Source organism: Macrobrachium nipponense, chromosome 37 (assembly GCF_015104395.2).
Source record: "Macrobrachium nipponense isolate FS-2020 chromosome 37, ASM1510439v2, whole genome shotgun sequence".
Classification (NCBI taxonomy): Eukaryota; Metazoa; Arthropoda; class Malacostraca; order Decapoda; family Palaemonidae; genus Macrobrachium; species Macrobrachium nipponense.
Window position 1 is genome coordinate 46,981,444 of NC_061097.1, and position 14,037 is coordinate 46,995,480.

General features: G+C 45.3%; 1 protein-coding gene across 1 annotated transcript in view; it reads right to left on the reverse strand.

Moving 5' to 3' along the window:
- LOC135209240 (large ribosomal subunit protein eL18-like) overlaps positions 1 to 13,435 on the reverse strand; it is a 64,343-nt gene extending 50,908 nt beyond the window's left edge. Inside the window, exons 1-2 of the mRNA XM_064241932.1 lie at positions 13,366 to 13,435; positions 13,146 to 13,232 (exon numbers count right to left, since the gene is read on the reverse strand). Of these exons, the coding sequence (XP_064098002.1) occupies positions 13,146 to 13,232; positions 13,366 to 13,368 (90 nt within the window). The 5' untranslated portion in view covers positions 13,369 to 13,435. The remainder of the gene's footprint in view (positions 1 to 13,145; positions 13,233 to 13,365) is intronic.
- Between the last annotated feature and the right edge of the window lie 602 nt (positions 13,436 to 14,037).

Consider the following 14,037-nt stretch of genomic DNA (forward strand, 5'->3'; position numbering starts at 1 on the left):
GTGTCAGTGACCATGGAAGGCTTGGGGGATCCGTCCGCCTGTGAACCAACTCTCCTTTGGTCTCCCTGAAGAGACCGCAGGTGAAGACGCCCATTAGGGACTGGCTTCCCGAGACGACAGGTGTCCGATCACGACTTGCCATTGCTGAGCTCCCTGTTCCTGCCGAGACAGGAACTGGTTGGCTGCCTCCCTGAATCTGCGACCGGGTGTCGATCAGCATACCCAGGACTATCATCTGCTTGTGCTCGAGATCGGACTTTCGAAGTCAGGAACGAGCATCCCCCGATCGCGACAGAACTCGAGCATCGATCCCTGTCCTGTAGTAAACTGCGAGCGGTAGCTCGCCAGGACTAACCAATCGTCGAGATACCCCATCAGACATATCCCGTGCGAATGGCCCCAAGCAGACAGCAGAGTGAACACTTGCGTGAACACCTGTGGGGCGGTTGAGAGACGAAGCAACGTGCCTGAGCTGGTACACCGTCCCGTCGAGGATGAAGCGGAGGTACTTTCCGAAGGACTGATGAATGGTATTTGTAGATACGCATCCTTCAAGTCCACTGAAAGCATGAAATCGTTCTCCCTGATAGAGTCAGCACTGAGCGTGCCGTCTCCATCGTGAACCGGGTCTGGCGAACCAACCGGTTCGGGGGAGAGAGATCTATCACTGGGCGCCAGCCTGTCGTAGACTTTTCCACCAGGAAGAGTCGGCTGTAAAGCCCGGTGACTGAGCCGTAACGATTTCTACAGTTCTCTTGCTCAGCATGGTCTTGATCTCCTGTCTCAATGCTACGTCCTTCGATGCCCCTGGAACGTACGCCTGCTGTTGGACCGGGTCCCAATGGCTGGCCAGGCACCCCCCCACTTCCGGCAGCAGGTGAGGGGGAACGCCGTCCTTCCACGTGAACGTCGTCTCTGGTTGGGGCTGATCGAGACCTGACAGGAGAGAGCCGATACCGCTCCGACTCATTCCAGTCCTCGTCGAGGTCGAAACCTCAGGAGGACCGAAGGGATATATAAATACGATGTCCGAAGACACGTAGAAACGCCTCTGTCGCAGTAGAGGAGGTGAAGGAGCTTGTTCGACCGTCCAGAACCGAGAGAGCCTTCTTGTCCGGAGACGAGAGACTACCTGGCTCAACCCAGTCGGCAAGCTCCGATCGCGGCAGACCCACCGTCGATTTGGATTCCCTCTCGGGCCCCAAAACGACTCGAGCCGAGACGTGGCTCTGCTGGTGGGAGCGGCGATCCTTCCCCGAGGTCATTGAGCTGACGAATCAGCGCCGTAACCTCGGCGAAAGTTTCCTCTGGATCTCGGGAAGTCACAGCATCTTGCAGAGGTGGGACCGTTAAGCCCTTCGAACAAGAGCATATTCGAGAACCTTCCTCCTAAGAAGGGGGAACAGCGACAGCCCTCTCGGTCTTCCCCATCCACTTGCGCATACGTCCTGGCCGGTCCAAGAACCGTGCCTGGTACGTAGGGCGCTGTGGTGGGATCATGAGGGGCGCACCCCTCACGATCACTCCTCAATACCTCGCTCCTCCCGGTGTAACCCGAGGAGGTTGAAGGTACGGGAGAGGCAGACCTGACGCTCCCTCTTTGCTCGCTGGCATAACCAGCAGGCTTTGAGGGCTGCAGGCGATCGTCAACCCGCGGTGGCGATCGAGCTGCAGGCCTGGTCGAACCGTCTCGCTGTGGAGAACGGCTGGACTGAGCACAGCGCCCCCGATCTCGAGTGTCAGAAGAGCTGGTGCTGGTTGCGTACCCGGTCGCTTTCTTGTTGAGAGCGACGGTCAGGCGACCTGCAGGCTCCACTGTCGCAGTGAGACCGGTGCTTGTCCTCACGGCACGTCACGTCGCTGGTTCCAGCCGTGGCTGGCACCGGCGAACGGGAGGACCTCTTCCCAGCCTCAGCCCGTGGTCGGTCGTGGACCGTCACGTCCCCGGGTAGCCAGCTGTTCACCGCGAGAGTGAGAGCTGGTCTGGTGAGAGTCGCATGAGCGGCTGTCACCAGTCTTCCGCCCCGTGCCGTGAACCTGACGCTGAGCGGACTCAGAGGTCTGGTTCCTGGCTGCACGGTCGCTGGTATGCGACCGTACACTCGGTACCTCCCGCGAACGAGAGGCCGAGACGACCCTGATGCAGTGGCAGAACCACTGACACCAGGCGAGGGAAGTACCGTGTTAGCCGGTACCCCCTCTGCCCCGTAGTCTTCTTCCTTGCGGAAGAAGAGACGGGCCCCGCTCCCGAAGGAGCAGGAGGACCAGCGGAAGGAACCCTCCCGTCCCACCGAGGTGAGACGGGTCCCGAGAAGCTCCCGAGGAAGCTTCTTAGGAGGGAGGGAGGAGGCGACCTTCTTCTTCCTCGGCTGTAAAGCCTTAGAAGTCGAAGGGGAAGAGGCGGCGGCCGACGACGATGAAGAAGATGAAGACGACGACCACGACACCTTCCTCTTCTTCTTCGTCAGCTTCCTCAGGACAGACGTAAGATCTGCTATCCAGGGCGGAGCCGGGGCTGCTGTAGCCGAAGCCACAGGGCCCGGACGCACCTGTACAGACAGACCAAAGTCTGGGTAGTACCACCACGAACAGGGACGACATCAGCAGTATGGGTCATCTCAGGAACAGCAGGCACGGCAGCACAGCCTCGGTAGGACAGCCAGCGCAGCAACGGCAGGAACAGCCAGCGCAGCAACGGCAGGACAGCCAGCGCAGCAACTGCATGGACAGTCAGCCCAGAATCGGCAGGTACGGCAGGCAGAACACCGGAAACACAGGAAGTGGAGCAGCAGCCAGCAACATCCTGGTACCGGCGGCAGGTCCAGGGGCGAGCTCTAGGGCAGCGGAAGTGTGGTCGCTGCAGCGCGGCAACCACGAGCGGCGGCGGCACGCCCCCCCCTCTCGGTACGGCGAACGGCACTTCACAGCGGCTGTAGGCAAGACTGTTACCACGTGAGGCGAGTACAACCAGGTGAGGAGGGACGTCGTCACCTGGTTGCGTGGTCACCACTCCATGGGTGACCGCAGTAGGCCAGACATAGAACCGCAGCCCCTGGACACCAGCACGCCCTGCAATTGGAAGGACGCCCATACCTCACCAAGGTCCACGCTCGTGGCAGTAGCACCTGCGAAAATAATAGTAGTAGCGATTAATGGGGGGAAATCCCCTCGTGCTTGGGGGTTTGATCCCTCCCGACGAGTGGAACGACCCCTAATACAATTGTACATCTGGCACCGAGAGCCCTCCCCGCGATCGACGGATCGGGCGAGGAGAAGAACGCCGATAACCTCCCCCCCCCCAAGGGGAAGAGCCATCTGTGGGAACTGAGCGTGGGGGGGTCTGTTCCCCACCCCCGCACAGTACCCATGTACCCAACAACAATATAAGCCCGAGAGCAATCGTGCCATCGGCACGAATACAAGGCATAAGGATCAATTCCCTGACTGAGCGGAACTTGAACCAAATAATATTGATGCAATCAATAATAAGGAACAAAATGAAAAATGCATCTTGCAAAACGATTCACTTCACAATGAATAAGGGCTCGGATCGAGCGCATTTGCGCCCTCGGTACCGAGCGCAAGGTGAAAGGTTTCATTCCTTACCTTTATGGATCAAGGTTTCTGGAAACCTTGATCCACAAAGAATTGATGCAATCAACAAATATATGAAAATGAAAAGAATACTGCGCTTGCGATTTCACTTCATACAAATAAAAAGGGAAGGATCAATTCCCGTGAATTAGCGGGGAAACATTGTGATCCCAGTCACAATGCAATCTCAATAAAAAAAATGAAAATGAAAAAGAACTGCACTTGCGATTTCACTTCATTCAAAATAAAAAGGGGGAAGGATCAATCTCCGGGTAAGCTCGGAACCTGATCCAAATGAGTATTGCTACAATAAAAAATAATATATGAAATGAAAAAGAATACTGTACTTGCGATTCCACTTTCATACTGAATACAAGTTTCCGTGCCGAGCGCCATTCGTTCGGCAACGGGCATACAGGTCAAAAATATAAATGAAAGAGCACTTTACTTTTACAGATTTTCATCTACACATTTCCAACCCAATATACGCCTCGGAGCGAAGCGCTCCCGCCCTCGGCACCGAGCATACACAATACGAGGATCATTCTGGGAAAATGAATTCCCACAATTACGCCCTTCAGTCCCGGCACTCGGGTATCGGAGGGCGTTGTGAAACCAAGATCCTTTAATTCACAATTGAATTCAATGAAATGATTGTACTTACAATTCAGTTCACTAGATACATAGAAAAAGAAAAAACACAATCATGCGAAAGCAAACGACGATGAAGCGGCAGAGAGCGATGATACACGTCCACACGCCAGCAGGCCGAAAGCAAAAGTGATTTGTTTACCTCCCAGTCGCGCGCGCGCGCGCCTGTCGGACAAGCAGTTAACTACCGAACCCCTGTTCGAAAGCTTACGACCTATCCAGCTTGCCGCTAGTACCTTCCTATTGTAAAAGGACCGAAGGTTTGTATGCCGTGTCGGAACAATTTACTACTACTACAAGTTCTTTTTCCCTTAAACCATCCCTCAAAACCTCTGCACTTGATTTATGGCTGTCCACAGAGTATAATGCTTTTAGGATGAAAAGCCTGTCTGCTTGAATAATTGTCTTGTATAAAACATATAGAAGTCTAAATTTAATCAAGCATTCAATTTATCCCTCGCGTATAACTGCACATGCAATGTGAAACAAGGCAGCAAAATCAAGGGATACAAACAATTAATAGATAATTAAGAGAATAAGTAAATCACTGACACATACAAAACATCAAATATAAACATTCAAGGATCTGAATCCCCAAAAAAATCTAAATGATCTAATTATAAATTTGCTTAACACCAAAAAAAATTCAGGAATATACTAGAAGATTATGAATTACTGACGGTGCTGACCACAGCAATTATCAGAGGAACCGAAAACCCCTTCTTTCGCACCAGGGATCCCACCTAATTAACAGCAGGTTAAAGTATGTGTAGTGTATGAAAATCAAAATACTTTATATGAAATACTATAATTTAAATTTTTCATTCTAATTTGAATTACTGGTACCCATTTCTAAACCTGAAAGATTTAACTTTATTTTATTTGTCACTTGCCCCAGCTGGTGGAGAAATTAATTACTGAACACTAAATCACGGTTGCATGCATCTTCATATGATCCTTGGTCCAGCACGAGATGGATTTAAATGACAGGCACTTCGTAACTTTATGCCTTAGTAAATTTCTTCTAAACCATTAATTAATGTATTCTTTACATTCATTATTAACTCCAGTTATAATGAAGGTATTTTAGGCAAAATTATTTATAAAAAGTAGTCTTTTGTCAGAGATCATTTATAAAAAGTAGTTTTTTGTTGGAGATCAATAATCCTGCATCTTGTGGGATTCATTTGGAATTCATGAACAGGCTATGATGGAATTGCATCTAACTAGTACAACAGTTTTCAAAATTACAAAATGAAGTAAGTATAACCTGATGAATTGAAGTTGCTATACTAAAGGTATTAAGAAACGCAACTAGACAGATTGTTAATTTTAGAGGCACTGCACTTGCATATGGTGTACCGAAAATTGGCTGGAACAATTGATAAAATGTTGAGATGAAGAAGCTGTTTAGTTTTTAAAAAAGTTGAACCATCATACTTTATTATCATTATTAATTCGTTAGATGAATCCTATGCACATCCACAGGGATTTTAAAACCCAGCGATGGCTCTTGTTCATTACATATTAGGTTTCACGTCACTTCGATGCAGTATATTGTTTTCATAATTATATAAAAACATAGGACACATTAAAGGTTTATTAGCTTGTATAATAGAATGCCTAAAATATCTACAGATGACAAGATAAATCATAAAAAAGATGCAATAACAACAGATAATGCACAATAGAATGAAAAACCACTAACTGGAAAGGGGATTATATACATTGTATATATAAAACCTTCAATCTTTCAAATATTCAGGACTATTCACACTTCTGAGGTTAAAATTCAGCAAGTCATGTCAACTGTGAGCTGGCTGAATATTTGAAATTTAAGACTGATACTGCCTAAGAAAGCAAGATTATTAACTATTCTGGTGTCTGGATTCTAGACAAACTCTTAAAAATCTTGGTAAAGCAATGAAACTTGAAGCTTTTGTCAAACTAGAAGTCACATGGCAGGGACAGTACAAAATTATATTGATGGAAATTCCAAAATAACTTGGGTTTATCCTTTGTACTTTATTACCCAAGGGAGAATAGTCTGTTGCAAACACACATGGGAGTTGATTGATGAGCGTAACACATTCAAGTTGAAACAGGAAAAACATGAGTATCAGGACTGCAGACAACCCCTGCACTGAACTGCTTGCTGGCAGTAGCAATCATTCACCATCACAAAAAATACAAAGGCAGTAAAGCACAGTAGAAAAACGTGCTGTTACAGCATGAAGAGTGAAGTGCAATCCTAACTTAAATGCAGAGTATAGGGGAAATACAGACTAGCTGATCCAATTTTCACCTCATGTGGATCCACCCTTTGAAAAAGTACTTCAACACGTCACTGTTAATATACTATACTGGGGGCTTCGCCCCCCGCCCAGGTAAGGACGTGTAGACTAACTTTGGTTAGGTTGGTTCCCTTGGTTAGGTAGCAATCACTGTTAATATACTATACTGGGGGGTCCAGGGGGGCGAAGCCCCCGGCCAGGTAAGGGCACGCGGCCTAAGTTTGGTTAGGTTGGTTCGTTTGGTTACGATCACTTCAGTTAGCCAGGTACCGCATTTCATGCATGAACGTTCTATTAGGCTAATAGCCCATATGTTCGGTCTACGAATGTTGAGTAGGGGGACAGTTTAGTAGCCTAGGCCGGGAGCTCCTACAGTTTAGTTGGCCACTGGTTTCGTCTGCTAGGGTTTCGTGGTTTTTCTTGTTCATTGTCGTCGTTTGGTTAGCCTAACACAACGGGATCTCCTACATTTTAGTTGGTACGGTAGCTCCTACAGTTTAGTTGCCCTAGGGTTTCGTGATTTTTCGTGTTCATTGTCGTCGTCTGTGTCTCCCCCCACCCATAAACCCGTTTCCCAATAGGTCCCCCCTTACCGTTTTCATTAACTTTTAACCAAACCTCGTGTGTTCTCCCCCCACCCAAAAACCCCGCTTCCCAAAAGGGTCCCCTAGTACCGTTTTTATAGGTTTTAGGGTTTTCTGACAATACGCATGTTTTTAAACCTTGCGCCAAAACAAACCGTCCGCCATCTTGTTTGTATTGCTCCGCCGATTTCCTAGCAGACAAAACCCGTGGGCAACTAAACTGTAAGCGCTCCTAGATAAATATTAGAGCAATTTTATCATTATTGCATTACTATGACAACTAGAATTCATGGAAAGCTTGTAAATGCATCGGTGTATGTGTGAAGCTCCCACTAAATTAGCAATGACGAGTCATTTTGCTGTTGTCTGCTCATATCTACTTTAGAAATATCTGTAATTTTTCGGGGTTAATTTGGTTGCAAGAAATGGGATAATAAGACATGAATTAAATAAACATTTTGAAGTAACAAAGTAAAGTAAACAATTAAGGGAATAAAGCTTTGTATCTCATAAACCGTGTACTCGTGTGCTGCCCGTAACTGTGTTTGTGGAGTGAGCGCTTAGGAACCAGGAACAGCAACGTAGTTCAAGTGCAATTTGGAGTGAATTAAGACCAAACTGTGCATAATTACAAATAAGCACTGTGGAGTTTCAGTTGTGATGGCGTTGTGTTGGTAGTAAGGATAAAACCACCAATTACGAGGTAAAAAGGATTTTCAGTTCAAACCATGACCCCGGGAATAAAAAGTTTCATACTTTCACTAATATAGGCAACAAAATGTTGTTTAATTGTGCTGATTACAATTGCAATCTTGAGTAAGACCAATGAACGTTACATATGTACGGTAACATTATTCAAATGAGTGCTGGGAAGGCTGGGAATGCTGGAGGATTATCTGTGGTTGAGAACGGCAAGTCACGCAGCTGCCGCCATATTGTATTTCAGAACTGCCTTGAAAACATATTTTACGAAGAGCTCACATGCTTATTTTAGTTCGTGTGGCGCTTTCATACATCACATTATGTTGACAAAACTTCAATCTTTTGAATGGTATGCTTAAAGATGTAATTGTATTCTGGTTTTCCAATAACTAGTGTGAATAAGGCCGAAAACCATGTGATACCAATGGATTGACTGGGGTTGTTTACCCTATACGCTAACATTGTTCAAATGAGTGCTGGGAAGGCTGGGAAAGATGGTGGCTTGGCTATGGTTACGAACAGCAAGTCACGCCCCACACCCCCCCCCAGTATGCCGCCATGTTGGATTTCAAAAAACTCTGTCTTGAAAACATATTTTACAAAGACCTCACATGCCTATTATAGTTCATATGGCGCTCCCATATATCACACTATGTTGACAAAACTTCAATCTTTTGAATGGTATGCTTAAAGATGTGATTTGTTTCACCAATTATATATAGTGAATAAGGCTGAGCCACGCGATGATGATGGATCAACTGCGGTGTTTCCTCCTATTGCTACCACACTAATTTGTTACCAAAGTGAACATCCAATTACATTTGCCACGGGAAAACACTTCACGTAAAAATTACATTTCAGCTACAGAAGCCTGAATTAAATAAATAAATTAAAAAACACTTAATGTGAAAATTGCATATCATCTACAGAAGCCCAATAAAAAAAAAAAAAAAAAAAAAAAAAAAAACAAAAAAAAAAAAAAAAAAAAAAATATTATGGAATTTCTACAGAAGCAATCCGCACAGACTGCAAGGAACGTAACCGCTGATACGACATCCACTAGGGATTGGGGCGTCCATTGTATTTTGCTGTTTAGTACTGGCCCCTGGGGGGTTAATTACAGTTGTCCGAATAAATATTACTTAAAATTCTTGTTCAGTAGGTAAAACTGCATAGAAAAACTGCAACTGCCATAGTCTAGGCCGCCGCGGATAAGTACCCTGGATCTACCAGTTATTTTACTGATAAAACAAGAACAAAAGTATCTGGTTATGTAACTATCCACAAAACCCAAACTTTGAAATAAAACTACCATTAAAAAGCTGCCAGCGGGTAGTTCGCAGATCCGGGGACAGATCTGACAATTCCAGAACCATTACTCCAAATAACAAAATGCATAGAATAAAAGTTGTCCAGAATTCCAATATATACCAGAAAAGTCACTTATCCGACTATTTTACGCCAAAATACCATCCGCCGATATTTCCCGTGAAACTAATATTTTTCTAAGTACCCACTTGATGTGAAGGCTGACACGGCGGTCCGAGCTCCCGTAGTTCTTGAGTTGGCCGCGGACAGGCGCTGTACGTCGGCCCGCCCCCAACGCGGGAAATTTTAAACCAAACCAATCCTGTATCAGGTTGACCCAGGTCATTCCCAAGGGACATGGATTAACTTCCTCCCAACCAATAAAAACGTGTCCCATGAATATGAATCAGACAATCATACCTGCAGTCACAAAATTTGCCCTTTCCGTTCTACACCGCCGCCATGGATAGAACTCATTCCGTATTGTTTCCGAAAAGTGTTACTGCTGACCAGTTTGATCAATATACGCATTTATATATTGGTATCCTTCTCGAGTTTTTAAGAAACACGGACGAATTTATGAAGTGGCTACATAGGGAAGGGTTACTTGGGGACTATTCGGGGTTATGCACATCATGCAACACAGCGAACCGACGATTCATGAAACATGGGACTAGCGAGGCCACAAGCCAAGCGATATACATGGCCCTATACATGTGGCGATGTACAAACAGTAAGTGCGGTAAGAAGGTATCAGTTCGGCACGGATCGTTTTTTGAAAAGTCGCGTTTGCCTCAAGAGACAATTATTATATTAATATTTTGCTTCACAAAGATGATCCCACAGTGTGTTATCACAGATTTGGTTATGCCCTTAGCGCCGAACACCATGGTCGATTGGTATAATTTTTGTAGAGATGTATGTTGCCAAATCCTGTGTGCTGATAATAAGAAAATCGGTGGTCCTGGTCATATTGTCGAGATCGACGAATCTAAATTTGGGAAACGGAAGTACAACCGTGGCCGAAAGGTAGACGGATCTTGGGTGTTCGGTGGCATTGACCGGCAGACATGTGTGAGACCTTTTTCAAGGTGGTTCCAGACCGATCTGCCGAAACTCTGATCCCGGTGTTGCTTGATAACGTACTTCCAGAAACCACAATCATATCTGATTGCTGGAAGTCGTACAGCAAAGTCCGGGATCATTATTTTGCGCATAATGTCGTGAACCACAGCGTTAACTTTATTAGCCCTGACGACCCGAATGTACACACGAACACTATAGAATCGCAGAGTGGCGGTGTCCTTAAACGGAGCGCGCTACCGAGACACGGTAGGCAGAAAGAACTTTACGAAAGCTATTTTTCTACGTACTGTATCCAGAAGAGGTATCTACAAGATGTTCCGTGTCCATTTCGAGCGTTCCTGAAATTAATCAAACGTATCAACCCGCTCAAAAGCCGCCCGACATCCCCCATCTCAAATTGGATTTCCCGGCCCGAAACAATAAGGCCAGGACCTTCTACCAGCGAGACACGTGATCCCTCACCCGTTCCAAAGAGGCCGCGACTGATGCCTTCTTCTACCCCTTCATGGTCGTCGGACAGCAGCGACTTTGAAATGTGAATAAGGTAAGTTGTATATTAATGTTTGTTAGCCTTAAAACTAGTGTTTGGGTTAGTTCGAAGCCAGTACCGAAGCACGTGTTCTAACAGTACTGTTTCGGTTAGTTCGAAGCCTGTACCGGAGCAGTGTTCGAACAGTAAGGCCGTGACAAACGAGGAAGGTGTTCAATGTTACAGTTATGGTGGGGAGAAATAGGCAGTAGTCGTGTTTTTGTATGTACTGTGCCTAATTCACTGTAACCTCTGTGGTTAGCGCGCGCAGCGCAATATTACCTCTTGCCAGAACATGTCTCGCCTGCCAAGAATCTTTAAAAATGCGGATAAGGCGCGTAGCGCCGTTCCGCCACGGCCTACTGTAAGGTGTGTGGTTAGCGCGCGCAGCGCAATATTACCTCTTGCCAGAACATGTCTCGCCTGCCAAGAATCTTTAAAAATGCGGATAAGGGGCGTAGCGCCGTTCCGCCGCGGCCTACTGTAAGCTCTGTGGTTAGCGCGCGCAGCGCAATTATTACTCTGCCAAGAAACAAAAATCGGGGCAGCGCAATTTTTATTACCTCTTGCCAGAACATGCTCGCCTGCCAAGAATCTTTAAAAATGCGAATAATATAATGTCGGTTAGGGGTAGCTAGCCTAGCCTACGTCAAACCTTGAATGCAGAGTAAGGGGTCAAATTTTTGCATTAAGTGTCACAGTTCTGGGCCTCATAACCGGGAATTGAGAGAGTCGTTCGCCGTGAAAGTCGTTCGCCACTTCCCCCACCCAAAAACCCCGGTTTCCCAATGGGTCCCCCCGTTACCGTTTGATGTTTTTTAGGCTTTATTTTTACTGGGGCAATTACAAAAAAGGGCAAAAAACGTTATTCTCAGATATTTTTCCCGCGAAAATCGCTCGTCCCCGGGTCTGTAGTGGCTCCCTGCCAGCAACTGGGTGAGGGATGGGGCTTCCCAGGTAAGGGAACAGTCTTAGCCACCCCACCACTGTAACTAGTGCGATTTTCATATTGGGGACAACTGAGAACAAGGTGAATGGCTAGTTTGCAGAATGCCGGGACTACCTCTGAACAGAAGCGAAGTCAATGTCTGATATCAGGTACATAAGGTCTGGATTGATCAGGACCCGGCATTAGAGGAAAGGTTAAGTCCACTTAAGGTAAAAAACCGCATGGTACAGAGGTGGACCATGTACGATTAATGTGTACAACCCCCCAAAAAGTACATAACGCGTCCTGACATCGGAGAAGGGCATCAGACGCGACTTCTTATTGGTAAGAAAGGGAGCTAAAGACCAACTCCAGTGTCAGGGCGCGTTATAATGTACATTTCTTGGGGTTGTACACATTGATCATACATGGTCCACCCCTGTACCATGCGGTTTTTTACCCTATGTATGAGGAACCTGTCCCAGTTGACGACTGGCGGGTATCAGGCTGTGCAACTAAAGAAAAGTTTCAGTCTTCAACAAGAGGAAAGCAGAGGTCTCAAGGTGTTGCTCCCACAACCTATGACTCTTGACTGGTGTCCATCTATAGAGTCAGGACGTGTTAAAAGTACTTTTCCTGAAGGTGGGTCCAAACATGGTCAAGGTGGCCTCAGCTAGTCCACTTGGTTGTTTACCCTATGGGTACAAGTGGCGCAGATTTAGCACAAAAATTGGGAAGTTTCTTGACACAAGTGACTCCGCAAACACTGAAATGGTGTCAACCTTCTACACGTAAGGAGTTTTAAAAGTAAAATTACGTAAGCGTCACGGAGGTACATTTGCTCGGCACATGGCTCAACTTCCATTGACTTTTGTTAAATCTTAAATTTAATGACATTACTTTGTGCTTTGTGGAGAGAAAACACTTATTTCGAGAGGAAAGTAGAAAGATCTCGAGGTGTTGCTCCCACAACCAATGACTCGTGACTGGTGCCCGTCTCCGGTGTCAGGACGTATTAAATAACATTTTCAGGAAGGTGGGTCCGAGCAGACAGTCCCGGTGGCCATTAATGTATTTTGGGACGTAAACCTGACTTAAGCACTTGTATAATGGCTGTTAGTTTTCAAGTTGACAATCAAAATACTAACCTCATGTCACACCCACGACCTAGCTGTAACTCGGAAACTTGCGTTATATACAAAATATGCGTGTGGAGTTTAAAACGTAACGTTTCAAGGAGAGTACAAGCGTATATATATTTAAATTATTAAATGAAATTAGTGTGCGATCTTGAACAAGTCTGCATGCAGACAAAATCTTGAGTTGTTTCAGCCCTGCCGAGACATGAACTTAAAACATTAATATACGAAAACTTATCCCCCACATTCTGTGTTGTAAACCCCACAAGCAACAACGAACGAACTCCAAAACTAAGTGATAAAAAAACGTGTAAGTAAATAAACACTAACCTTCACCAAAAGCCTCAGGTAAATATCCTGAGACTTTGGGGCCCGCCTGACGACTTTCCGGTCGTGTTTATGATTTATATCCTTTCCCTGAAAATAACAGAAACCATTAGTGATGCACTGCGACAGTAGAGAAATTTCGAGTGGACAGATATATCACATATAACGTACGATGACCGATATACACAAAGATTAAAATTTCCAAAGTCGGCGGACATCATACCATGGCGAGTTGGGTTTCTGAAGGAAGAAGAAAGGCATTGTGGGTCTTGTGTACATCTGTTTACCCGAACACTTTTTCAATCATTTTTTAAAATAAAAATACAGCATAATCAATTATATTTACTGTATAAAATATTTATCCTATATATAGATAAGTTTTTGTAATTATATATTTCATGCAGTCGCAGGATATAAAATAACGGTGAGAAGACCATTTTTTAAAGATGTACATATTCATAGTGCTCTTCTTCTTCAGAAAGAACGTTTTATTTCGCACCGCAGCAATTCAATATCACAATGGTTCGATTTTATTGTTCCTCCTTACACCCTTCTAGCTCCAAAGGATTTACAAATTAAATGTGCGGAATTGTTGACCATATACCGTACGTATCATGGGTTACAAATTGCAAACGCTAGAAAAGTGTAGACAGCAATAATGTTACTACTTGTAAACAGCATGGACAATGTTGTGAACTAGCAGACGGATTGGTCATTGGGTCTCTTTCATTAGCAATATCAGCCAGTATTTCCCTCTTACAATGAGAAAAACAGCCTATATACCATACCTCATTAATTTGGAACCTGAATTCATATATATATATATATATATATATATATATATATATATATATATATATATTATATATATATATATATATATATATGAATGATA